Here is a 12582-nt window from a genome sequence, read left to right as displayed (position 1 = left end):
TCAGCATGGTGTGGGAATCCTGGCTCTGACAGTTCCTCAACCTCAGCTACATCACTCCAGTTCATGGACCCAGCTAGATTTATTATTATTACAGTTATTGTTTGTTCCTGCCCACAGAATTTTATAACAAATGTAGTCGGTTCTATTTCTCAAAACATAAAAAAACTAGTAGTCTAATTTAAACCACCAGCGCGACCCTGACCAGCAATTACGATGCACTCCTATAGTATGGATGTTAATGACGTGTTAATGAATGTGGACATTATTTGAGCTTCATATCTGACTGATCGCTTGCACCCACATGAACGTTTCAACCTCCTGCTTGTGTGACTTTTTTGTTGTTCGTGGCACACCTCGTGTCCCAACCAGATGCCCTGGGGAACCTTTCTGGTAAGCTTTCTTTAAAAAAAAATAAATAAATAACACAAATAAGAATAGTGCACCTCCTATTCGTATTCATATTCTTTAAGAAAACATCTGTTCAATTAGAATAATGTATTCATACTCGTTTCCATCCCTACTCTACACCTCAATTGAAGTTTATCAGGCTTCTGTCCTGCCAAATACTGTGACATTCATTTACGCAGTTTGTTTTTATGCATTAAAACATAAAAAGTATAAGCATCGTTCCTATTAATAGATAAGAAACAGCAAGACTTGTTTTTCCACGAGACGTTCCTTCTCATGAAACAAGCCTGAAAGCTCTAACACTGTAACAAAGCAGCTGCTCTGAGAAAACTCCACTTGACTTACTGTTCAAACATAGCGTTTATTTTTTTAAAGAGCCTGTAAACCTGACAGAGTGGATCTGTCTAATATGTAATACATCGGATCTCTAACACGTCTAATAGACCGGCATCGGCACAACTTCTCCCGTTAAGCATTTAAAACACATTTAAGACACATCAAGAGTGTTTCCATCACCTCTAAGCGGCGTGCCGTGACCTGCCGCTCCTTCATGTTTTACTGATGCAGGCAGTAATGATTCTTATCCAGAATTTTTAACAAGCCAGTTTTACAGTCCTGTTTTAATAGGCTTCATATTATGCTGCTGCTTGCATGACTGAACATCTCTGGGAGCTCACAGTCAGCTTAGCACTTCAGACTTTAATAAACTGTCTCTTCTTTTTTCATTAACAAAAAAAAACGCAGACGGGTGTGTTTAGCATGTGAATACAACAGCGTGTACGCACCGTATCCGTCCTCGTAAGATTATTATTATCATTATCGTTATCATTATCATTATCATTAGCATTCAAAGTTTGATTGACTGCTTAAAGGAAAGATCCAGCTGAACGACTTGTGTATTAAACGTATTTATAATTAACATGTGATCTTTAATAGAATCCAAGATTTTTTTTTTTAGTTTAAGCTTCTTTCACTTTGGTTAACACTTCAGTTTCCTACATTACCCATAATCCTGATAGTGATGCAGTAGGATTTAGCCCTCTTTACCTAAAGACCGCGATGCAGCAGTGCTTCAGTCCTAAATATGCAGAACAAGTGGTACTGCAAGACCAGGGTTGGGATCCTGTGTGCTAAAGGAATAAATGTAAATTAATATTATTTAATTTTTTTTTTTTTTTTTTTTTTTTGCAGTATTGGCTAGATCCGACAAAAACCCTGGCAGAACATAAAGATCTTATAGCAAGTAAGTATAACCTTATTGTAGAGAAAATGGCATTGATAATGACATAAACTGACATCCGGATGTTAGAAATGTCTCTTAGGAGTCCACTGGTAAATATATACTGCACTTATAACTACCTTCCCTTTTCTTTTTCTGATTAAAAATTGATTGAATGCAAACTGTTTTCAGTTTAATTACATTACATTTGCATGTGTGTCAATATGAATGGAGTAGATGCTAGAAAACTGTACCTAATACTGCTTTCTCTTTGCAGCCGGCCCGCCATACACACTGTATTTCGGCGTTAAATTTTATGCCGAGGATCCCTGTAAACTAAAGGAGGAAATTACAAGGTGTGTTTTCTGTGTAACATCTGATACCAAATGAGCTAAAGGGGAAAAATATGAAAATTACAGTACAATACTGTATTGAGTCTTTGTGTAGTGCAGTGTGTGTGTGTGTGTGTGTGTGTGTGTGTGTTTGATGTGGTCTTATTGTCTTGTGCCAGGTACCAATTCTTCCTTCAGATAAAGCAGGATGTGCTGCAAGGAAGACTTCCATGTCCCTTCAATGTCAGTGCACAGATGGCAGCTCTGGTGATTCAATGTACGTTTGAATATTAAGTTTTCACCCCCTCTGTTTTCCATTAAAACAGACTTTTGAAGCTGGATATTGAAACCCAGGTCATAAAACTCATCTACACTTTCATATGCTTATGCTTATGCATAGTACGGTATGTGATATGTGACTGTATATCCGTTCTCTCAGACCCACTAATCTGCATGATTGATTTTGTCTTTTCCAGCTGAGCTCGGAGATTATGACCCGTACAAGCACATGCCAGGCTACGTGTCAGAGTATCGCTTTGTTCCAGACCAGAAAGAAGACTTGGAGGATGCTATTGAGCAGATTCACAAAACACTAATGTAAGCAGGAGAATCGCTCACTTTCACCACCACACCCACTCTTCAGAGGACTGTTAGACTTTAGCTGTGTCTCAAATGGCACATTTGCATAGTTTTAGTGCAGGTCGTGAGTTCACATTGGGATAATACGCTAAAACTGACAATAAATGAAGTGTGCACTGTTGGACACATTCGTAGAGGAAGGGGCGGAGCCACCGGATAACAATTTGGCTTATATTTCATTTAAAGGCAGATACACAACATCAGAACACTGCTACACAGCAGAATAAAATAAGGAACACATTCTTAAAAAATTTAAATCAAACAAACATTTCGGGGTTTGGTACATGTGGAGACTCTTTCTTTCATGGTTCAGTAACATCATTTTCAATCATTTTCTTTTTTTGTGAAAATGATAGCATTCATTCATATTTGAAATGTTATTAACTTAGAAAAATCAAGAACTGTACTGTTGGGCAAAAAGAATGGACCAAGCAACAAAAGGAATGAAATTTTGTATTTTTATTATTATATTAGGATTTATTATTTATTATTATATTAGTATTATTTCTCTGTTCACAAATTCTCATCTGTCCTTTGTCACAGTGAATACTTTGATAAGACTGCTTTTGACACAGCTTATAAATCTAATATAAAAACATACCATAGGTTACATAGTGCTTTGAGCACCCTAGCAACACGTCCCCTAAACTACATCATATTTACAGTGTTTACTAAGTCGTGGAATGCAGTAATTACAGCTCACGCCATCCACCATGTACTCCTGACATCATAAAATTTTCCTGTCCAAACGAGATACCTTTCCGTTCCCTGTTTTTCATGTTACGTCTGTATGAAAGGCCATGTGTTTACAGTGTTCACAGGTTAGCAGGTCCTTCTTCATTGCCACTGGAATGTTGTTTGAAGCAGAATTAGGATTCCTCCCTCCGGCCGCAGTCCACGCCTTTCTAATGAGAGCGAGGACTCAGGCAGGCAAAGTTGCTCGGTTTTCTACGATCGCTCATCTGGACTTTCTCTGAGTAATGCTGGAGGATGAAGGCTTTAAGTAGGAGGAAGGGTCACGCAACTGAGGAAAGGTCAAAGCATGAGTGCAGTTGTGTGGATGTGTGGGTTGATCTTCTAGTAGCAATAATGATTCACGCAATCACAATGAACATGACAGATCAGTTTGAAAACTAGTTTTTAAATCACAACGTCTACGACTTTTTAAATATAAAAATAAAAACTCCGCTCACCACCAGTCCACCAGTGCGCACCCACTTGTCAACCTTTTCTGTGTTTACTAGTAAGATATACCGAGTATTTCTCTCTCCTCTGTCAACCACAGAGACACTAACGAATCATGGGCATCTGTGAGCTCATGTATGCGGAAGAGGGCGGATAGCTCTTTCCTCCGAGTGTGTTACACCACCCTGTGATGCAATATGAGCAGCAGTTTGAAATAATGCAATTGGCTGGCTTTATGTCGCTTCATGGAGGAAGCACATGTTAGTCTTCTCCCTAGCTAGTTGGTAGCTGTCGTATGATAGGTGAGTGTGTTGGCTGGTGGGTGCGAATTGACCGAGACCAAATCAAGGAGAAAACTGTGTAAAAAAAAAAAAAGGCACTGTGTGAGTATCTTAAAATACATTTTACAGCTGTATTGCTATAGAATCTTAACAGACATCCATCCAAGTATTGACCTGAATTTGAGAGATTTGTGTACGTTCCTCAGGAGAACGAATGCAGGAGCTGTCACATGATAGAAGAATAGTCGATGCTTGAGTGTTTTATCTTGTTAACCTTCTAATGCAGGAGTACCTAACATCAGCACAGCACATTGATTTCCTTGCTCTACCTGGTTATTTTGAGCAAGAAAAACACGTATCTGCGCTGAAGGACTGGAGTTCGATACCCTGAATTTCACTGTAGAGGACTTCAGCAGTGCACACAGAGCTCTGTAATTCTGGTCTCTCCTTTGCACAGCTTAAGTGTTAAGAATAGAGATTAAGGTGATTGGCTTGATATATCCCAGAAAAAAGCACTAACACTGTGAGAAAGTGTGTTAAAAAAAAAAGCACAGAAGAATACATGTTTGCGCGTTAGAGGTTGGTCCTCGTTTTTGTGCCAGAGAGGTTGAATATTTCTGCACAAAAGAAGCTGAAACTTTTTTTAATCAAGAGAGCTGGAATATTTGTGCGTGAGAGGTCAGCCCTCTTTTTTGCATGATGGAGGTAGAACCTCTTTTTTGCACAAGAGATGTTGAACACTTGTGCTTGAGAGGGGTAGAACCTCCTTTCTGCATGTAACAGGTGGAATTTGTGTGTGAGGGGGGTAGAACGTCTTTGTGCGAAAGACATTGAAGATTTGTGTGCGAGAGGAGGGTAGAACCTCTTTTTTTTGTCGAAGACACTGAGTATTTGTGTGCAAGAGGGGTAGAGCCTGTTTTTGTGCGAAAGACACTGAGTATTTGTGTGCGAGAGTGGGGTAGAACCTCTTTTTGTGCGAAAGACACCGAGTATTTGTGTGCGAGAGGAGGGTAGAACCTCTTTTTGTGCGAAAGACACTGAGTATTTGTGTGCGAGAGGAGGGTAGAACCTCTCTTTGTGCGAAAGACACTGAGTATTTGTGTGCGAGAGGGGTAGAACCTCTTTTTCTGCAAGTGAGGTTAATGTTTGTTCAAGAGATGTGCAACATTTGTGAAGGAGAGAGGTTGAACCTCTTTTTTTTTTTTTTTTTTACACAAGAGAGTTTGAACATTTGTTGAATCACACTGTTATGTGAGAGAACTGAATATTTGTGGTAAGACAGTTGAATCTCTTTTTTGTGCCTGAGAGGTGGGGCTAGTTTACCTCATCCACAATACCTACTGCACAGATCTGGTGTAAATATGGGAATCCAGAAGATAAGCTTTATGTCTTTATCTCAAACACAAACTTTCATCCTCTCTCATTCATTTCTTCTCTCTTCAGCAAATTCAGCATCTTGCACACAGTATTTGGCGCCTCAGAATATAAAGAACCGAACCCTTGACTAGACAGAGATGGACTTTGCTGTATTGATTCACATTAGTAAGTGCATGACTGTGCATGGCAGGTTCTTTATATTTCCTAGAACATGTGTACTGCAAGTCGTAAATTGCATTGTGTGATTAATGCTTACAGGCAGTGATTTGGTCATGGACTGAGTCATGTTCCTTTTACCCAGTGCTCTGATGTGAGTCACTGTGTTTGTGTGTGTGTGTGTGTGTGTGTGTGTATAAGTGTGTGTGATTTCATGACTGTCACATTGGCCACGCTGCTGGTACTTAAGTTTCCTCTTCAGCTCTCTAAATTGCCTTCAGTTTTGAATCATTACCAGCATGCTGTTATTTCTTGGGCACGCTGTGAGGAGTTAATCTGCCGCGGATGATGGGAAATCGGACAGAAGGGATTGATTTCTTTTCGTTCAGCATCTCAGTGATAGATGAAGTGACACTCCATGAGCTCCGTTATAGGAAAGTGAAATGAAAGAGAGAGACTGGAGGAAGGAAGAATCGGAGGAGATATGGTGAGAAGAAAGGCAATAAAATGTAGGTAAAGGAGTACGGAGTGACGGGATCTGCCCCAGTTTGACACCCATTCTCATTCTCTACACCAGTAGCTGTAGTAATTGAGGCATAGTTTATGCCATTTCATTTTGTATTTGTTTCCAGCAGAGGATGTCTCTCGAGCCTTTTTTCACAGTCAGATGAAAGCATAATGAAAGGGACAAGCAAAGCGGAATCTCTGGAGCAGCAATAAATAACAGGGCACTTACAACAGGGGATCTGCAATCATCTGCTGCTCCACCCAGCCTCTCAAATCCTCCATCAGCCTGCTCACGGAGGGGAAATTCACACTGCAATCAACCATACACCATGGTGAAGAGAAGGATGTGATTTTTCCTGTGTATGGTCTGCATAAGGCAAAAGGGTTGAAGGCAAATATATACAGTATATTCCACTTTAGCATTAACTTGGGCCTGATCTAACTCAGTATGTGCTTTAACCCTTATGTTCTGACCAGGTAAAATGGCTCCTTTGTACTTACGTTTTACTTAATGTGAAAATCTTTTAGTTGACATGTGGACACACACACCTGCTGTCCAAAGCCACGTGCAGGGATTTTGTATATCTGTTTTCATCATCAATCTTGACAATTGAGGTAATACAGACGTTACAGTTTGCAAGTTGTAATAACGTCATTTAACGTCATTTCCCATCTTGGCACTTTCTTTTGTTTGCTCTGTCAGAGTATGTGACGCTCATAAAAAGCTACTTTAAGCGCACTTTTACAGTTAAAGGCTTGAGTGGCTATTAGTACAGTCCTACTCTAGTGAACTTCAAACATCCATGCAACATTTTGGACTGAAATTGCAGCACAGCAACAACTATAGCGAGTAACATTAGCAACAAGCTAGCCAGCGGACAGTAGCGAGTAGCTTAGCAACAAGCTAACTGGCTAACATTAGTAATTAGTGCTAACATTGATAAGTACCTTCTCAAAACAGTGCTATAGATTTAACAAAGTACTGTGTCTGTATATTAACTGATATAAAGCCAGTAATGATTTAAAGCCAATACTAAGGTTGACGAGTTGAAATTTTATGTTGAGGAGGCGTTTGCGGTGGTTTTTACTGCTTGTAGGCGTTAAATTACAAGTTGCAACTTTGCCTCAAATGCAGCATTAGTCCCCCTTTGCTATTAAAATAGCCTCCATTCTTCTGGGAAGGCTTTCCACTAGATTTTGGAATGTAGCTGTGGGGATTTGCATTAGTGAGGTCAGGACTGGGGTGCAGTTTGGGCTCCAGTTCAACCCAAAAGGTGTACAGTGGGGTTGAGGTCAGGGCTCTGTGCAGGCCACTCGAGATCTTCCACTCCAACCTTGGCAAACCTTCATGGAGCTCATTTTGTGCCCAGGGGCATTGTCATGCTGGAACGGGTTTAAGCCCCTTAGTTCCAGTGAATGAAAATTGTAATGCTACAGCATACAAAGACATTCTAGACAATTGTGTGCTTCCAAATTTGTGGCAACAGTTTGGGGAAGAACCACATATGGGTGTGATGGATAGATGTCCAGAAACTTTTGGGCATATAGCATAAGTCTACAGCAGCATCTGGGAGGAATTTCTGCCATGTTGTGTGGATGGTCCTCTGTGAGCATCGCCATTCTGACGCTAAATGAGTAGGATTGGATAATGATGTGCTGAAAGCGCTCTTTCACAAAGTGCTGGTCACAACGCGATTCACTACGCACTATACAGTGCAATCTGAATTTGCTTTAAAGGACAGCAAAAATATCTGCGTGTGGAATCCCTTCAGGAGCAGGCAGGAGTTGGATTAAAAACTCACGCAAGTGTTCATGCTCCAGTGTAGACATCCTCACAGCGGCATCGAGCAGCCATATTGGTCGATTAATCCATGCAACCCCTAGTCCCAGGATGCATTTGTGTTACTGGCAGCATTATTTAAGGAAAGAGGTTTTAACAATGGCCAATATTTGAGCGTCTGTTAATCAGTAATAGGAGAGTACACGTCCGCAACCTGCTAGTTAGAGAATATTTTTGAAGGAATGTTAAAAATTCCAGGAGATGTATTTAGCCTGGAAATGAAGGTGTTAATAATTTACAGCATGGGACAAGTTTGAACAATGTTACGCTCACCTTTGCTCACTAGTGATGTTATTGCTTAACATAGTTTTATCTATCTACCTATCTATCTATCTATCTATCTATCTATCTATTTAATTATTTATTTTCAAGCAAATTAGATGTTGCAAGCACTTGTTTTATTGTATAAATAAGGAATAAAACACAACAGGGCATGCTGTTATAGGAAAATAATGAATGACAGGCTCTGAGTACATAAAAACACACTAAGCATATAACATAAAATGTTTTATTCCACTTATACCACAGTACATATTAAAACAAACACAATGAGACAAGCATGTGTTTTGCCTGACAACCGAAAGTCGTCCTGTTTTTAAAATATTAACCAGCACCTTTTGACCAATCAGATTCCAGAATTCAACAAATAACGTAACTTAGCCATCGCATTCATCTTAACTTGGACTGTTAGACACCAGCTCAGTCTGTATAACTATTCTTTTACTGTTCAGGCAATGTTTGCACTACATGCTTCTAAAATGACATGTAATTATGTCAGTGAGCCACGTTTAAAAATTAATGACATAATAAGTAGCTACTTACTAAAGTAATGTACTAAGTAGCTGCTTAGTAATGAGAGAATTTCTCTATGCAGGGGTCAGACGCCTTCCGAAGCCGAGATGAATTATTTAAGCATGGCTAAGACACTGGAGATGTATGGGGTGGACCTTCATCCTGTGTTTGTAAGTAGGGATATTGATATTAATACATCTGATGGGATTATTGTAATTCATATATATGTCTGAACTAACCTGACTGGTTTCATTTCAGGGGGAAAAGCAGTCCGAATACTTCCTGGGGTTGACACCAGTTGGAGTTGTAGTTTACAAAAATAAAACGCAAGTTGGGAAGTATTTCTGGTAGGTAAACTTGGTAGAACTTCCACATATCAGATTTGTTTAGCTAATATATTTTTAAAAAGCACTAAGATAGCAACATAGAATCTGGTCTCAATATTTAGAGTTTTGTAGTTAGTTAGCCAGGAAGTCTCTTTGTTCCATGAGTATTTTGTGAGATATAAATCAACCGATGACATCTTTACTCTCAAACTGGCACCAAACTGGACTCCTTTTCAGGTCTCTGTGGAGGAAATGTTTTTTTTTTTTTCTGCACAGGAAGTCAAAGCGTGATTGTTAAATTAGAGCATTTATATGTTTGTTTGATGTTTCAGGCCAAGAATTACAAAAGTATTTTTCAAAGAAACACAGTTTGAGCTGCGCGTTCTGGGGAAAGATGTAAGTCTCATTATTTTTCAAAACGGACCAGCTAATGATACCTTTTTTATGTGTTAAACTGTCTATGATTGTACATTACCATGGAAACTAGAGGATTCCCAAAAGAATGACCCTAAAATATACTGACAAAAATCTACATTATTAGAATAGACATGAAATTGATTCGTACTTGTTATTCCAATATTACTTCTTCGCTAACTTCTCATCTGTATGTTTTAATGCCGTTCTAATGAAAATTCTCTAGTTCCCATGGTAACACCTTCACATATTTTAATTTATCAGCTTGCTCATATATCATATATCATAAAACCCTGCTTTGTCATCCTCTCATAATTCGTGATTTGCTTATTTTACTTGCTCCTTCTGTGCAAATACAAGGGTTTCTATTTGCCACTCGTTCTATCTCGGGAAGGAAAAACAAAAGAAATTGGGATGTGATAGTCTATTAGGCAGAGATACTTAGGCAGAGTGCTAATGCAGGACTGGGAAAACGATTATTGACCCGGGACTACAACTACCCCCAGGCCTCAAATGAGATTTTACAAAATTCCTGTACACTTATTCTCCTACTGGCCAATTTACTCTTCAAATGAAAGAGGTGCTTCCCTAAGGAGACCATCCAATCTAGTGAAAATATGCTAATAAGGATTCACCAGGTCTCTTCAATTACTTTTATTGAGCAAAGAACCACAACTGTGCAAAATCGGCTCTATAATTTTTGGCACCCATGGACATGGATGGAGGATGAGTTTAATAAAAAAAAAAAAAAAAAAAAAAAGGTTATAAAAACGTCCTTGTGGTTTAATCTCATAGTGAAAATATGAGAGAAATTTAACCTTTACTAAAATTATGTCGCAATTATTGGCATCCCTGCATGTACCAGACAAGAGAGTCTCTTGTGGAGCTCATCGCACAAGTCAGGGAATTGGGTTGGCCGTGTCCGAAGCTTGATTCTGTTGTCCTTGAACCATTTTTGTGTGGATTTTGATGTATATTATGGATGATCAGTCCATAACCATGATGCCATGTAGCCTAACAAAGTTTTCCAGAGCCTTTGAAGGAAAAACAGCCCCACACCATCACATATAATACATCCACCATACATTTATATTCTTTTATTCTCTTATGCATAACCAAACCCACTTTGAATGTTTGTTGCCAAAATGTTAGCTTTTTGTCTCCTGTTCTAGTAGCATCTAGCAAACTTACATTTGTGGTTAGATACTCTCCAAATACTGTGATCCTTAGAGAATATCTTTCCAGCTGCAGTTGTTTTAAACTTCTCATTTATTGCTTTAACAGTGGATATGGGCATTTTAAGACACGTAGCATGTTTTTTTGTGGCTAGTGTCTGATTTTTGGCACACATTTGTCTCATTTCATTTGTGTATTGTCTAATCTTCCTAAGAGGATTTGGCCTTCGTGTCAGCTCATATTTATACTCCAGTGAAACAGGAAGTCATGAATGGCTGCTTAAGAGTTCCTGAACACTCGGGTGAACTTTCAAAAGTACCATATAAAGATGGAAACATGTTTCAGTTGCATTTTAGGTTGCATCTAGGGTTTTATTTTCTCTTAGAATATCATTATCTTAATTAAAGGTTAGATTTCTCTCTTTTTTAGTGTGAAATTCAGCAACAAAGGCATTTTTTATACTTAAGGAGCCAATAATTCTGGATTGTAATATTTTCTAACAGACATTTGTTTTTTGCAGTGCAATGAGACATCATTCTTCTTCGAAGCTCCCAGCAAGGTGTCATGTAAAAACCTTTGGAAGTGTTGTGTGGAACATCACACCTTCTTCAGGTACGACAGCACTTTGCACTTTGACCTCTTTAAGCACAAATCAGGGGCAGCAACAAGTTTTTTTTGGTGGCTCGAACCACAAAAGCTTTGAAATAAGAGCAATAAAAGAAGCCCTCGCCCTCCATGTGGGTTTCACCAGCTCACTTTTAGTGAAGTGCTCTAGTCTCAGGTCAGTCGTGGTGCAGCCTCGGATTCCAGGTGTTACACTGCCAAGATGAATAGAACCACCTCTGGGGAAACAGCAACCCTCCTTTTCTGAAGGACATCAATAATTTATTTCACATAATTTTCACTGACAGGAATTCAAAGAGATAGAAATGCCTATTTTACTAATATCCAAAATTATTTTTATGTAAAACCTAAAATCTCTGAATGATTTTTATATCAGAAGTGCAAACATGTGGCATATATCTATCACAAATATGGAAACATTTCTCATTCTCAGGATTTAGTAAATGGTTTTGTCTTTAATTATTAGAATGGGAAAGTAAAGGGTTCAATGATTAAGACTCTGGGCCGCTGATCAGAAGGTCATGAGTTAAAGCCTCAGTACTGCCCTTGAGCAAGGCTTTTAACTTTTTCTGCTCCAGCACCACGTCATGACTAACCCTGTGTTCTGACCCCCATTTCCTAACAAACATGCTAAGAATTTCACTGGCTTGAGCAAAGGTGCTATGGAAATTAAACATTCATTTTATTTATTTATTTATTAATTACTAATTCTTGAATGCAGTCTTCATTCCCAGAGTAAAGTAAATCAAATTACTTGTGCAAAATGAATTGGCTTGCATTGGCACCACCCTATATTTTTCACACGAATGGCATATTCATTAATGTAAGCACACAAAAAAAGATGCAATCCTTAATAAATCAGATCATAAATCAATGTTTTGTGTGTTTTATCACGTTTTATCTATGTGTTTTTACGCAAGCATGCCTTTGGTAAATCTTAGTGGCGTAAGCGTTTTTACTTCTTTGAGGTTTTTTTAATCAGTCCTGAAAAAAAAAAAAAAGAAAAAATTGCACAAGAATGCACGACCTATTGAGAGCTGGGTTTTGTGCTGATACTGTATACTACATGGATGAAAGACACTGCATTCCCATAATGCACCTAGAGCTCCTCCTGTGCCTAAGGTCACAGGATTAGTGTGTTCCTGTTGGTGTGTTAATTCATTTTATAACCATTATTTGGCCAGTTAGCTGGTAAGGAACCTTCTCTATTCCAGTGCTTCTTCTCTGTAATACAGTCTGTGTAATGTCACATCCGTTAGAGTTTCTAGACTAATGTTACTTATTAATTCCTTTTAATAAAAAGTCT

General features: G+C 38.7%; 1 protein-coding gene across 2 annotated transcripts in view; it reads left to right on the top strand.

Moving 5' to 3' along the window:
* The window catches only part of epb41l4a (erythrocyte membrane protein band 4.1 like 4A), a 52080-nt gene that overhangs the window by 24146 nt on the left and 15352 nt on the right, over positions 1-12582 (top strand). For both annotated transcript variants that reach the window (XM_053241192.1, XM_026944030.3), the window contains exons 3-10: positions 1600-1651; positions 1905-1983; positions 2139-2236; positions 2436-2556; positions 8819-8906; positions 8995-9083; positions 9395-9458; positions 11173-11264. In XM_053241192.1, coding sequence (XP_053097167.1) covers positions 1600-1651; positions 1905-1983; positions 2139-2236; positions 2436-2556; positions 8819-8906; positions 8995-9083; positions 9395-9458; positions 11173-11264 — 683 coding nt within the window. The remainder of the gene's footprint in view (positions 1-1599; positions 1652-1904; positions 1984-2138; positions 2237-2435; positions 2557-8818; positions 8907-8994; positions 9084-9394; positions 9459-11172; positions 11265-12582) is intronic.

This window comes from Pangasianodon hypophthalmus, chromosome 17 (assembly GCF_027358585.1).
Source record: "Pangasianodon hypophthalmus isolate fPanHyp1 chromosome 17, fPanHyp1.pri, whole genome shotgun sequence".
NCBI lineage: Eukaryota > Metazoa > Chordata > Actinopteri > Siluriformes > Pangasiidae > Pangasianodon > Pangasianodon hypophthalmus.
This window is presented reverse-complemented; position numbering and strand designations above follow the sequence as displayed.